The 14,553-nt window shown below is 44.2% G+C and overlaps 1 protein-coding gene across 1 annotated transcript; it reads right to left on the bottom strand.

Annotated features, from left to right (window-relative positions):
* CCDC121 (coiled-coil domain containing 121) lies at nt 1-3,002 on the bottom strand. Its single transcript, XM_081940056.1, has 2 exons — nt 2,979-3,002; nt 1-1,691 (listed from the first exon to the last, which is right to left on the bottom strand). Exon 2 carries the CDS (start codon nt 1,679-1,681, stop codon nt 806-808), a length of 876 nt encoding a protein of 291 aa, XP_081796182.1. The 5' UTR covers nt 1,682-1,691; nt 2,979-3,002; the 3' UTR covers nt 1-805.
* Between the last annotated feature and the right edge of the window lie 11,551 nt (nt 3,003-14,553).

Below are 14,553 nucleotides of genomic sequence, written 5' to 3'. Positions count from 1 at the left end.
CCAAAAGACTTCTGGTTTCAGTTTTACATTTGTTTTAAGAATCTTCTGAATTAAAACAAAGATCTGATCTCAATATTTCTTCGTTTTGTCACAGTCTACCAAACATGGTAGAAAGTACCCTTTTTACAAATACATTTCCAACATGCATTTGATTTTTTAAAAACACATCTTTTACCATTTCTCAGGCATTAAGTACCAATGAGACATCATTTTAAAACAGTTTTCTTTCAGATTGTAGTTCAACATGAACAATTTGTCCACATTTACTCCTATTGATCAAGCATTATATTGCAACCAAAGTTCTTTGCCCATTGAGCCATAGTCTTTTCAACAGTTCACATTTTGGCTACTTTCTAATTGGATTACTGCAAGGGATTTATAAACTAATTCCTCCTTCCAAAAATAATCCAAACCACACCAGAGGTGGCATTCAGCAAGTTCTGACCAGTTCTGGAGAACCGGTAGCAGAAATTTTGAGTATTTCGGAGAACTGGTAAAGCAGACCACCTGTGACTGGCCCCGCCCCCATCTATTCTCTGCCTTCTGAGTCCCATCTGATCGGGAGGAAGAAATGGGGATTTTGCGATAACCTTCCCCTGGAGTGGGGAGAGAATGGAGATTTTACAGTATCCTTCCCATGCCATGCCCACCAAGCCAAGCCACGCCCACATAACCAGTAGTAAAAATGTTTGAATCCCACCACTGAACCACACCAACTAATCAATGCTGTGCCAGTCCCTCTGTTAAGTGTTCAAGTGTCCTAGTTGGCTTCTTGGCTGAATACAGTTTCTCTGACCATTGCAATTCACTCCTCCTGCAGCGCGAGGCCCGAGCCTCTACCACTCAACCGGCCACGCAGCTGGGCCAAGTCCTGCAAACAGCCATGCTCCTGCCACAGCTGCTCCATTTGTTTCTGCAGTCGATGCTTGTGCTCCTGCAACTTCTGGACTCGCTGGACCAGCTGCTGCAGCTCCTTCTTCAGCTCCTTATTCTGCTGGCAGACTGTCTGGCTGTGCTCCTGCAGGCACCTCAAGGCCAACTCCTCCACCTGCTGAGCCAAGCCCTCCACTTCCTGCCCTGCCACCTGTTCCTGGGCCATCTTCTCTTTCAAGGCTCGTATCTTGGCTGCCTCCAGGTGCTGCGTATGCTGCTTCCGCGCAGCCGCCAACTCCTTCTCCAGCTCCTGAATGTGGGAGGTCTGCTTTTCTCTCAGGGCTTGGACCTCGCGCAGCCCCTCCAATTCAGAGCTGAGGCGGGCCAGCTCATCTTCCTTCTGAAACAGCTGTTCCCGCAGGGCGGCCTCTTGCTCCTGGGACTGGGCAATCACCTCTTGGTGCTGCTTCTGGATTTGGTGCAGCAACTCCTTGTTCTCTTCGCTTAGAGAAACCACTAGATCTTGGCGCCTTCGGGCTCGCTTGGCTAGGTAGCCGGCAAACTCCCGGCTCTCATTCTGGAGATCCTGTGCCTCTTGCTGGAGGAAATCATTTTGTGCCCTCAGCTGTGCCCTCCTCCATCTCAAATCCTCCAGGTTTCGGCAGATGTTCTCATATTCCTGTTGTACTGGCAGAGGCAAGGCATTGTCTGGCATGGGTTCCACAGTGTCCTTGAGAGCGGCCCTTGAAGCTGTGAGCTTGGACCCGGCTGGCTGTGCTTTCTTTTTCTTTCGGGGCTTCGGAGCCATCACTGGAGAGCTGGAAAGCAGATGGACATTGTGTGAAGGTCAAGGGAGTGTTGGAACTAAAATGCATCCGGTTCAGTTCCAAGCTGGGAGAAAAATGCTGGAAACAACATGGAGGCTGCCTGGAAAGAAAGGGTCTCTTTATTGAGGAAGCAGAACCACCAACCACAGGTGATTCTGGGCAGCTGACAAAATGGAGTTGAGAGTGGGTGGGTTTTATACCTTCTTTGGGCTTTGCATTTGAGCTTCCTGTTCCTGTGCAAGGACATGTCCTTTAATATTCTATTGGCTGTTGTCAGATTCCTATGGGGTGATGGCTGGCTCTATAGCAGTGATGGCAAACCTTTTATCCACCAAGTGCCCAAACTGTGTGCATGCGCATGCCCAAACTGAAAGGCGCGAATGTATGCATGCACAAACATGCATGCACGCATGTGCAAATATATGTGCATGCGCAGCAGAAACCTGAAGGCAGTGGACTGGCGGGAAACAGGGCATCCCAACACCGGCAGTGCCGCAAGAGGCAAGATCTTTTTCTTTTGGGAGCTTTTGTTTTGTCATTTGCAGAGAAACCGAAGCTCACAAAAGAAACACCACGGAGATCTGACGTGGAGCAGCGAGGGCTCTGTGTGCCACCTCTGGCACATGTGCCATAGGCTCACCATCACAGTTCTACAGGCAAAATGGGAACTGCAAATCCTAGGTGCTTGTCTGAGCTAATTTTGTCAGCCTTTTGTTTGTTGCTTATATGAGTTTCTGTCTTGACTCGGTTTTTCTGCATGGACTACCCAATCTGCATTTCTAAAAGCTGGCCTCCTCAGTTTCTGCTTGGGGGGGAGGGAAACTGGGGCTGGCTTCTGCCTCCCTTAATCTTTTTTTTTTATTTCTCCCTTAAGGTAAATATTTTATCCTGCTTTTTAATATTTCATTCTTCGGGGGGCGGGGGGACTTCCTACAAAAGAAAGCAGAGAGAGGAAACTTGACCGAGATTACCTTCAGAGAAGAGAAGAACAAGGGCATTTGCTCCAACTCCCCCCAGGAGGCCAGATCAGCCTAAGGCTCCAGCTGATGCAGAAATCCTTTTCTACTTTCTGTGGGACTCAGGCTCAGCAGTGGAAAAGCTGGGCCAGGAAGAACTAAAGGGATTCTAAAGATGGAAACAGATATGAGTGAAAATCCAGAGGGCTTCATGCAGGAGCTTATGAAGGAGGCAGTAAGTGTGAAGGGGGTGATATGGAAGGGGTTTTTTGCTGTAGGAGGGAGGGGGGGAAACTCAACAAAAAGTGTGTAGGGAGCCTACCTGAAAGTTCTTTTGCAGCTTTGAACAAATCCCCTGTGTGTTTTCTTGTTGCTTGGAGCCTGGGAGTGGGTGGAGCCAGGGGGAGGAGGGAAGAGTGGCTTTCTTTCATACCCATCTGGTGACTCGGGAGCCGAGACTGAAAATTCAGCCTTCCAAGCTGTTTGGCTCACTGCAGCAGCTGCTCCTAAGCTGAGGAGTTGCGTGACAATACATTTCTGCACATACACAATAGATATTCAGCCCGGCCAGCTCTTACTGCTACTGCAACGTTGAGGATGAAAGCTTCGTGTTCTTCTTGAAGATTCTCCATTTGAGTGGTTGGTTGCTTTCTTGCAGAGGTTTCGTTATCTAAATTACCGTAGGTAAAATTGTCAGTGCTGCACTGCACAGCCCTGGTGATGTTACCTAATTTGGGTAATGAAATGCCTGCAAGAAAATAACCAAAGGCCCCTCATTTCAGCTCTGAGCTACCAATATCCTCCTTTATAGGCTTCTCCATCTGCTCAGCCTTTTGTTGGAAGGTGGAGTGAAAATCCCCAGTTTTAGTAATCTTTGATGAGGTGTTGGCAATGAGAGTAAGTGAGTGCTTTGATTATATACTGTATTTAACCAGATCAACTTACACATATGCATGATCCCCCTCTCTCCCTCTCCCCCTCTTTCCCTTCCCCTTATCTCTCTGTCTCTCTCATATCTCTGTGTGGGTTTCTGTCTCCCTCTCTCTCTTTCTCTCTCTTTCTCTTTCTCTCTCTCTCTCTCTCTCTCTCTCTCTCTGTATATCTCTTTCTCCTTCTCTCTTTCCCTTCCCCCTCTCTCACCTCTCTCTCTGTCCCTCTCTTTCTCCTTCTCCCTCTCCTCTCCCTCTCTTTCCCTTCCTCTCTCTCTTATCTCTATGTCTCTGTCTCTCTCATCTCTCTGTGTCTCCCCTTCTCCTTCTCCCTCTTCTCTCCCTCTTTCCCTTCCCCTCTCTCTTATCTGTCTCTGTCTCTCATATATCTCTCTGTGTCTCACTCTTTCTCCTTCTCCCTCTCCTCCCCCTCTCTTTCCCTTCCCCCTCTCTCTTATCTCTCTGTCTCTCTCATCTCTTTGTGTGTGTTTCTGTCTCCCTCTCTCATATCTCTCTCTCTGTGTGCCTCTCTCTTTCTCTTTCTCCCACTCCTCTCCCTCTCTTTCCCTTCCTCCTCATCTCTCTGTGTGTGTTTCTGTCTCCCTCTCTCATGTCTTTCTCTGTGCCCCTCCCTCCCTCCCCTCCTTCTCTGTCTTTCTATCTCTCTGCTTCTGGGAGTTGTTGAGAGTAGAGTTTTAGGGCCCTCTTTCTTCCAAGAGGTACTCTATATTGCAGGACCTTTTTAAATATGGATATTTAAGACTCCCGTGAATATTTAGGGTTCAAATGATTACTGGAAAGAAAATTGTAAGCCCCCGTGACTGTGGAGTAAAGACTTGTGCAAAGTTGACAAAGGGATTTGAAGGGCACCGTATGTCACAATAGGTAGTGGATAAATCAATATAATCCTTCCATCTTTGACATTTACAGTCTTGGATTGCAGTGTGTTTTTCCTTTTTGCTAAAGTGCTGGAGTTCGGCTCCCTGTAGGCTGGCAGAAGAGATATTCCATTTGCAAATTGCAATTATTCTAGCCACCAGGTGATAATTCTTATAGTTAATTTATATTCCTGTTCTAATTTATTCCTAACAGCAGATTACGCATTTACTTTATTCTGTTATTTAAGAGCATTGGCATTTTCTTGAGCTTGTTATCTGATTTAATATTTGATGTAATTTTATCTAAGCCTCTTTTGTGGTGGTTTTAAATAACCTCCAGCTACTCAGGAGAAATGTCAATCTTTTAACTCTCCTTTTCTTTCTTTTGAAGCAAGTACTTTAAGAAGTTCCTTCTAACTATGATTAGCAATCACATTAATCATGGCTGGTCCCACCATGGGGTGGCAAAGATCTCTTCTAGTAGAAATACTTAAACAATTCCACTATCAGCTGATGCAGCCATCAAAGACCCTCCTGCCAAAACTTCCATTTGCTGTTTCAGAAGAAACTAGGTGTCCAGAATGAGCTTCAGATTACATACAAACTCTCTTATAATTATTTTTAAGTCAATTTGCCTTTTGGACAGACCTGTTCTACCTCATTTCTTAATGTTCCATTCATACATAAGGAGACCTATTTTTAGTAACCATAACTATCCCGTTCAGAGTGGGGTCCCATGCCTTAGCCCAGCCTGTGAAATCTCTACGGCCCGGAACCCTCCCTCCCTACTTGTTTTTTAAGCAGAAGACATGAGATTGTTTTGCTACTGGAAAGATACAGGTTGATAGATGGAAGAGTATAATTTAAAACTAGTTAAACTTAGTGAAATTTAGTGATAATAGTTAAACAAATAATTGATAATGATAATAATGTATACAATGTGTAGTGTCATGATAAGCAATAATGAATATTGAATGGTACCCATGAAAGGAAGATTAGAAATTCTTTTGGATTATATATAAAGGTTAATAAAAAAGAACTAAGTTAGATATAGTTAAGTTTTGAATATTAGGGGGAAAATGTTATGATACAGGATATAGTTAAATAAAGGAGGGATAATGATAATAATGTATATATAGGTATGGGTACAACATAAGGAAATTGGATGTAAATTGCAAATAATGATTTGGAAAGAAGGATTAGAAAATTTTGTTATTGAATATTATGGATGTTTAGCAAGAATAGGATATAAAGATTCAGTGTTATTGGAGGATTTTAGAAATAGTAAATGAAATGCCAGTATGTGGTTATGTATTAAATCTTGGTATATTTTATGATGAAGGACGTTTAAACAATTATAGTCAAATGAAAATGGAGGTATGATGATGGTAACATGTATAAATATCTGAGTTAAAGCACTTGAGTTAATATGAAGTATGTTTGCTGACTGTGGAAGAGATGCACGTAAGCTTTTTTGTAACCAACTGATACACTTTCTACAGTATGCAAAGGAGGATATGTTGTGTTTGTCTTGAAAACTAAAAAAAAAAACGTAAAAAAAAGATTACATACAAACTCCTTCTGGGCAACACTTCCCCCATTACCTACACTACAAACTTCATCAGAAAAGAGATATTGGAAACTAGATGGAAATTGGTCAGGAATGGCTGAAGGTTCTTCAGGAGGTGTGCTACTTTCTTCTTCAAGGCAAACAATATTATTCAAAGAAGCATTAACAGCCTCCTGAATCCAGCTTACCCACAGTCTACCTGGAAGAGACAAGAAAGGCAGGAGTCAAGCCAAGTTGAATGTGGCAACATTCAAACCATAAGAGAACCTCTCTGCTTCTTCTGATACTTCATGTTCAAAAGAACCACAGATCATTCTACAGGACATTGTTCCATGCATCACAGGAGACTCTGTCCAGCTTGTTTCCAAATGACAATGGATATGAGCATCTTTATCTGCTAAGAAACCAGCAACATTAACTGTGGTTTGGAATTGTGGTTTGTTGCCCATCCTTCTCCAGAAGGGTCTGGGTTTCATGGAACAGGTTTGTGGGTCCAGAGTCTGTGGATGCAATGAGTGCAAAGAATTAATATTTTTTGCTCTTTATTCTACTTTATAGACTCAGACATGAGCTAGTACCAGTGTTCAGTGTCCACTTCTGGTTGTAAAGAACCAGAACCACTTCTGGCGGTACAGTGGTTGGAATGCAGTACTGCAGGCTACCTGCTAAATTCTGACTGCCAGCACTTTGGAAGTTCAATTCTCACCAAGCTCAAGGTGGTCTCAGCCTTCCGAGGTGTGTAAAATGAGGACCCAGATTGTTGGGGGCAATAGGCTGACTCTGTAAACCGCTTAGAGAGGGCTGTAGAATCACTATAAGTCTAAGTGCTATTGTATTGCTACATTTGGTTTGATGTCCACCTTCAAAAATCTAAAATTGCCCAATAACTTACCAAAGTCACATTTTAAAAGAAGTCCTTTTGCTTAGAGTTTAATAGCTCACACCATTCTAGATTCACTTTGCATAAATTTGCAGTAATGTTCGTGCTTTTTAATCAAGAGGCATACAAAGGAGGCTTAAAATACTCTCAGACTCTCTCTCTCTCTCTTCTGCAAGGAACTCTGTATATGCCAGTGACGTGCAGTCAGTAGAGGCAAGGGAGGCAGGGCCTCACCTCTCTTCATGGAATAATAGTATATAATATTATATACTATATATATATAATATTATATACATCCGTCCGGCCGCGCCTGGGAGCTGCGGAGGCAGAAATGTTGTCTGCGCCTCCGGATGACGAACCAGTTGCTTGCTTTCATCATCGGGAGGCCGACAACATTTCTGCCTCCGCATCTCCCGGGCGCGGATGGACGAAGGTAGCCAGAATGGCGCCGAAGCAGTCCGGCGAGCGAGCGAGCGAGCGAGCGAGCGAGGCAGCGAGATCTTCGGTCATTCGTCCACCGGACTGCCTCGGCGCCATTCTGGCTACCTTCGTCCATCCGCGCCCGGGAGATGTGGAGGCAGAAATGTTATCGGCCTCCCGATGAGGAAAGCAAGCGACTGGTTCGTCATCTGGAGGCGCCGACAACATTTCTGCCTCCGCATCTCCCGGGCGCGGATGGACGAAGGTAGCCAGAATGGCGCGGAAGCAGTCCGGCGAGCGAGCGAGCGAGGCAGCGAGATCTTCGGTCACTAGTCCACCGGACTACTTCGGCGCCATTCTGGCTACCTTCGTCCATCCGCGCCCGGGAGATGCGGAGGCAGAAATGTTATCGGCCTCCCGATGACGAAAGCAAGCGACTGGTTCGTCATCTGGAGGCGCCAACAACATTTCTGCCTCCGCATCTCCCGGGCGCGGATGGACGAAGGTAGCCAGAATGGCGCCGAAGCAGTCCGGCGAGCGAGCGAGCGAGGCAGCGAGATCTTCGGTCACTCGTCCACCGGACTGCCTCGGCGCCATTCTGGCTACCTCCGTCCATCCGCGCCCGGGAGATGCGGAGGCAGAAATGTTATCGGCCTCCCAATGACGAAAGCAAGCGACTGGTTCGTCATCTGGAGGCGCCGACAACATTTCTGCCTCCGCATCTCCCGGGCGCGGATGGATGAAGGTAGCCAGAATGGTGCCAAAGCAGTCCGCAGAGCGAGCGAGCGACGCAGCCTGATCTTCGGTCGCTTCCAGAGCCGGAGCGGGATGGAGCAGCCACCGCCTTGGAAGTGAGTCGCGCGGACGGAGCTTTGGGGCTGAGGAGAGAGGCAGGGACGGAGGGAGTGGGGGGAGAGGAGCCGCCCCCCTCACCCCCCAGGCAATGGGGAAAGCTTTCCCGAAATGGGGGTGGGTGTCGCGGGAAATAAAAAGGGCGCGCGCTGGGGGGGAGACGAAGGAGGCTTTGGCGTGCCTTAGAGGCGGGCGGGCAAGCAACGAAAGGAGCAGCGAGGGCGGGCGGTGGCTGCAGGCGGCAAGGCTTGAGCGGGGTGAAAGGGACTGGTGCCGGTGGAGGAAGCAATGCTACGCCGCGGTCCCCTTAATGTTCACTCAGGAAGGCGGAGAATGAGACCACGTGGTCTGCACACGTGGTCCCATTCCCCGCCTTCCTGATGACGTCACCAGCCTCCCCAGCCATAACCCTCACCGCACGTCACTGGTATATGCACACACTAAAACAAGTTTCAATTCAAGTAGCTAATGTGCAATTAAATTTGTTTTCCATGTGCTATTGGCTTTCCCTAATTCTCCTGCTTTACCTTGTTTTCTGTAGAAAATTCCTTTTAATATTTGGATATGTCCAAATTATTTCAAGCTAGAATTCCTTAAGTTCAGGAAGACCCTCTTAGCTGTGGCAGGAGCAGCATCCATAAAAACAGCATCATACAGGCAGCACTGCAACATATAAGGCACTGAATCCCTGCCTCTTTCGTGCTTTGCTTTGTGGCACCGTCATACAGTATATTCAAAAGGGACAAAGCTTGCATCCCAGGACTGTTCTTTCATTACTCTGAGAAAAACAGCAGCTCCTGCAGCTTCTCATGCATGGCAATTCATCATGATGATTTTTTTTCCAGCTTCATGTCCAACACAAGGTGGTTGTTATGTAGATAAAAGTGGAGGAGTGATGTTATGTTGTTGTGGAGGAATGATATTATGTTGATATAAAAAGATATTGAGACTCTAGAAAGAGTGCAGAGAAGAGCAACAAAGATGATTAGGGACTGGAGGATAAAACTAGAGGTGGATTGCTCCTGGTTTGACCAGGATCAGCCAAACCGGTAGTAGCAGCAGTGGGAGGCTCTGCCCACAGGCCAGGATGCTTCTGCGCATACGCCGAAGAATCACACGGCTGGGCGCGAGCGTACCTATACCAGTAGTTTAAAAATTGGCAACCCACTTCTGGCTAAAACATATGAAGAACGGTTGCAGGAACTGGGTATGTCTAGTTTAATGAAAAGAAGGACTCAGGAGACATGATAGCAGTGTTCCAATATCTCTTATTGCCACAAAGAAGAGGGAGTCAAGCTATTCTCCAAAGCACCTGAGGACAGGACAAAAAGCAATGGGTGGAAATTAATCAAGGAGAGAAGCAATTTAGAACTAAGGAGAAATTTCCTGACAGTTAGAACAATTAATCAGTGGAACAGCTTGCCTCCAGAAGTTGTAAATGCTCCAACACTGGATGTTTTTAAGAATATGTTGGATAACCATTTGTCTGAAGTGGTGTAGGGTTTCCTGCCTAGGCAGGGGGTTGGACTACAAGACCTCCAAGGTCCCTTCCAACTCTGTTATTCTATTTTATTATAGTCTTCATTTACCAATGGTAATTGGGACCAGGAATTCTGTCACCAAGCAACACAGCAATAAGGTGTATGATGTCACGAATACTTGATAATTTGTGACAGCAATTCTGGGAGTTGCAATTGCTATTATTAGAGAACTATGAGAACTCACTGTAAGTACCACTAATTCAATGTCTTTTTTAATCTTGAAATGTTCAGTGACTGAGTGGATAATAAATGAGGACAACCATACACTGTAGATGTCTTAAAATCATACATTCTGCTAAAAAAACAAATGCACCCCATATCACAGCTATCGCTTGTATTTTTAAGATATTTCCTAAAACTTTATATTCAGTTATATACCCGTGTTTCCCCGAAAATAAGACAGGGTCTTATTTTCTTTTGACCCCCTGAAATAAGCACTTGGCCTTATTTTTGGGGAGGTCTTATTATTTTTGAGATGCAGGAGGCAGCGAGGGTGGTCACTTCATGGCTGCTGCTGTGTTGCAATATTTTGGGGGAGGGCTTATTTTGGGGGAAGGCTTAATTTAGCACATGTGCTCAAAAGCCCAATTGGGCTTATTATCCGGGGAGGTCTTGTTTGGGGGAAAACAGGGTACATACAGAGTTTTGGACAAGAGCATTCAAAACATGTACATTTTCTGAGCTGAAAAGTTGGTATGTTTGTTGGAGGACTTTGAACCAAGCAACTATTTGTTTGTTTGTTTATTATAGTTATATAGTGTGCTACCAATCAAAAGAGCAGACCAGATTAGGGTATTTCAGCAAGGGCTGGCCTATAACTGTGTTGGGAGTGTGTACGCACATGGGCTGGGCCGAAATCCAGAAGAGGAGCTGCCCTGGAGCATGCACCAGAAAATGAACTTCCGGTTTCTGGCATGCGCATGCGCACCATCCAGTTAGTCTTCTGGTTACTGGTGCACATATGTGCACGATGATCAGCTGGCCAGTGCGCATGCTCATGCTGGAAAATGGAAGACCAGCTCAACCAATTTCCAGCACTGCCACATGCCAGAAGGCCAGCCGATAGTCGCATGCACATGCGCGCCAGAAACCTGGAAGAGGAACGGACAACATCATACGTGCCAGGCAACATGGCTACATGTGCCACTTTGGGCATGGATGCCATAGGTTTCCCATTATGGGCCTGTAATAACAATTTATGAGTAATCTGTATTCAGGGAATTCTAGTAAATGAAGAGCTTACTAATAAGGTATTTGTCACATCTGAAATGTAAACTCAGAACTGACTCGGGACATTTTTATGCCTAAGACAGAGTGGTAAATGGTGTCTCTATCCCTCCAACATTAAAGTAACTAGTAACTATAAAGTTACTAAATATAACTAAATATATACTAAATATAAATAATAATAATAATAAAATTTTATTTGTTAGCCGCACCCTCTCCCGAAGGACTCGGGGCGGTGTACAATAAAAAACACATAAAATACAAATATGAACAATACATACACAAGAATATAGACGTATACGTGTACGTGGAGGAGGTAGACAGATGAATGGAAACAGTTAAAATCGCAATTTAAAATCCCCTAAATAAAATTACAAAATTAAAAACCCGTCAGGAGCGATATGATCAAATTATGGTTGAGCCAGGCCAGCTACTTGGAATAGGTGGGTCTTGAGCTTTACACGGAAGGAGCGGAGGTCAGAGGTAGTCCTAATATCCGGAGGGAGGTCATTCCACAGGGCTGGGCCCGCTACAGAGAAGGCTCTGCTCCTAGGCGCCGCCCCTCGGCACTGTCTGGTGGACGGCACCTGGTGTGCACACACATAATGTGCACACACCTCATGTGTGTGTGTGTGTGACGGCACACACCTAATGTGTGTGTGTGTGTATGTATATGTATATGTATATGTGTGTATATATATATATATATATATATATATATATATATATATATATATATATATATATATATAATATTATATTATATTCAGTATCTTTACAGTTTACAATTACAGTTGTAATTGTGGTATACATAATAAATAAATAAATAATAAATAAATAAATAAATAAATAAATAAATAAATAAATAAATAAATAATAAATAAATATTACATGCTTAGCCGATTTTATCATGATGAGTTTGCAACAAAGCAAAGCACCACAAGCCCATTACAAGGGAATCTTGTACTGCTACTGGACAATCACCACCACATGGTGCCCTGATTCCATAATGCTCCAAGAGGTGATTTGAGGCAAACAGCATATTATAGAAACTGGGACTTCACACAGACATGGAAGGGTTGTGTAAATATAGAAAACTCAGTAGGCCTTTTTGCCTTTTAAATTAAGTATAATTGCAACAGTCATAATTAACAATTTGCTGTCTTTTATCTGTTAGGTCTTTCATTACGCAAAGTTGTCATTTTAATGTGTCAGAAGAGGGGGAAATATTAAATACTTGTGGAGTTTTTAAACTGTATTAAGAGAGCCTGAAATCCATGGAGCCTGAAATAACTTATAGTTTTGTTAACCTTCTTAAAGCTTTCATTGATCACTAACAGATGCTGACACAACAGCTCCCCCAATCATTCTTTGCATTGAACTCTCCAAAGTCCTGAAAGTGTTCCCTTCTGCTGAATATTTTTTTATTTAAGCCACTCTGTGGCTGGGTTCACATATATTACATCCTAAAACTGGCTGAATGAAACACTTTATCTGTGTCAATATAACAAACTAAGCCACCCCCTAAATAATTGTAATAGCGGCTTGATATATACAGCATGCCAAGATAACAGCTGGATTCTCACAGCATATTGAATCATGAACTACCCAAACCTATTTCAGCCTAGTCTCATGTGCAGTGTAAATCCATGATGCAAGAATCCAAATTATTGATAGCTGAGCTACCTCTGACTCCTCAGCCACGCCAGGCCGTTATTTCTTAATGATGTCTCTGCACCAGCTTGCTAATATAACTATTTGTTGTTGTTGTTGTCAGCAGAGGGCGCAATACACCCAAAATTACTGTTTATCCAACAAGGTAGGATTGATCAAGAGAGAGAATGAAAATGATTTGAGCAACCAGAGATCTACCCTGCTAGCTTAAGCAAGAAAATAGATAAATTCTCCTAAATAAGTAACAAAGGAAGGAAGGAAGAAAGGAAGGAAAAGAAGAAAGAAAGAAAGAAAGAAAGAAAGAAAGAAAGAAAGAAAGAAAGAGGAAAGGAAAAGAAAGGAAAGGAAAGGAAACAAGAAAGAAAGAGTAGAACTGTCATCATGTCAGTCTTTGCAGGGCAAAGCATTTTCCTTACCTCCAGTCAGCTGACCAAAGGGAAAAAGGATCATATCACTAAGCCACTTCTTGATTAATCATTGATGCTTTGAAAGATACAGATCAGAAATCATGTCCTTTCAGCTGCCGCTTAAAGGAGGATTGGGCAACTGAGAAGACCTGTGGAAGCCAGACTAAATAAGACAATGGCTTTTAAATGTCTGATTTATTTCCTGCCTTTCTGCCTTCCTTCCTTCCTGCCTGCCTGCCTGCCTGCCTTAATTTGCTTTAGCCTAATAGTTATTAGAGGCATAATATCAGTTGCTGAAACTTCCTTAGCAGCTCAATTGCCTCTAAGCAAGAAACAAACTGTACTGATGGAGACCTCAAAAATCATGTAATAGTTTACATAGGTGGGGAAATGTATCCATGTACAATATCCAGGGGGATAACTGCTGGAGGTGTACTACATTCTGACAAGAAGCACAGGTACATAACACATTTGTGTACATGTGTACATACACCACACCACCTTCACACAAATGTACATATAAAATTTTGGAAAGATGTGTATATGTGTAGGCAACACCTTTTAAAAATAAAGTTGCTATAAAATGGCAGAGAAAGAGAAAGATATACAGCTGTCAAATGTAACAAAGAACAGGGTTTCTTCATTGAGAATATTGTCAGAAGAGACAAATGTGTTTTGATGAAGCTTTTCACTTACAGTATATGTCTTGAACTGTTAGGATAACTTGCCTAAGGTTATTTCATTACTGGATATAAATGCTTTATCTGTTACACTACTTTGCATGGTTTTTCTTTTTGCTGATCTCATTTCTCAAATAATGCTATCTTATCTTATTTCTTCACATATTTGTGTCCATGTGTGCAATTGTGTTTTTTTTAAATTCCTCTATAGTTCTTTGGCGTCTCAGAAAAATCTAGTGTGAAATCAATAGAGAACATGTGCAGCTCAGTGCCAGGTCCTAGGAGCTCTCTGAGCTTCGTTGTTTACTTGCAGATGTTTCATAACCCAACTAGGTAACACGGTGTAAATCTTTGGTGTTAAACAAACCTGTGCCTTGCTTTAAGAGTTTCCATGCGACACCTCCCACTAGCTGATAACAGCTACAGAGAGGGCAGAAACAGATGGTAGGTAGGGCATCAAGGTAAAGACAGACAGTCTGCCCCTTTTCCCCCCTCCGGGCATCTTTGCCTTCCAGAGTGCAGGTCTCAACAAGTGAGCCTCCCCTGACACTTCTCTCATCTCAAACGGAGCTCAGGATTTCTCCCCATTCCCGACGCCTACTCCAGATGTGTCCTGCTGCAAAACAAAATACTCCAAGAACGCCTCAGACACGAACTGCAGGTGTCGCTTTGCTCCATAGGCGGCGTCTTCTCCAGTGCAGCCCAGCCTAGCTCAGCCCTGCTTGTCAGGGACGGGCTCCTGCCGCCTGGGTCTCCCGCAGACTCGGACGAACCATTGATTCCCGGGGGCCGAGGGCGGAGCGCCGGCGTGGAGCCAGGAGGAAGAGGGGGGCGTCCAA

The sequence above is a fragment of the Natrix helvetica genome (assembly GCF_964273705.1).
Source record: "Natrix helvetica genome assembly, chromosome: 2".
Lineage (NCBI taxonomy): Eukaryota > Metazoa > Chordata > Lepidosauria > Squamata > Natricidae > Natrix > Natrix helvetica.
Note: the sequence above shows the minus strand (reverse complement) of the source record. Positions and strands in the feature narration are given on the sequence as shown.

Bases quoted from the DNA above. Each gene is read 5' to 3' on its own strand.
- CCDC121 (XM_081940056.1), bottom strand. From the start codon at position 1,681: ATGGCTCCGAAGCCCCGAAAGAAAAAGAAAGCACAGCCAGCCGGGTCC.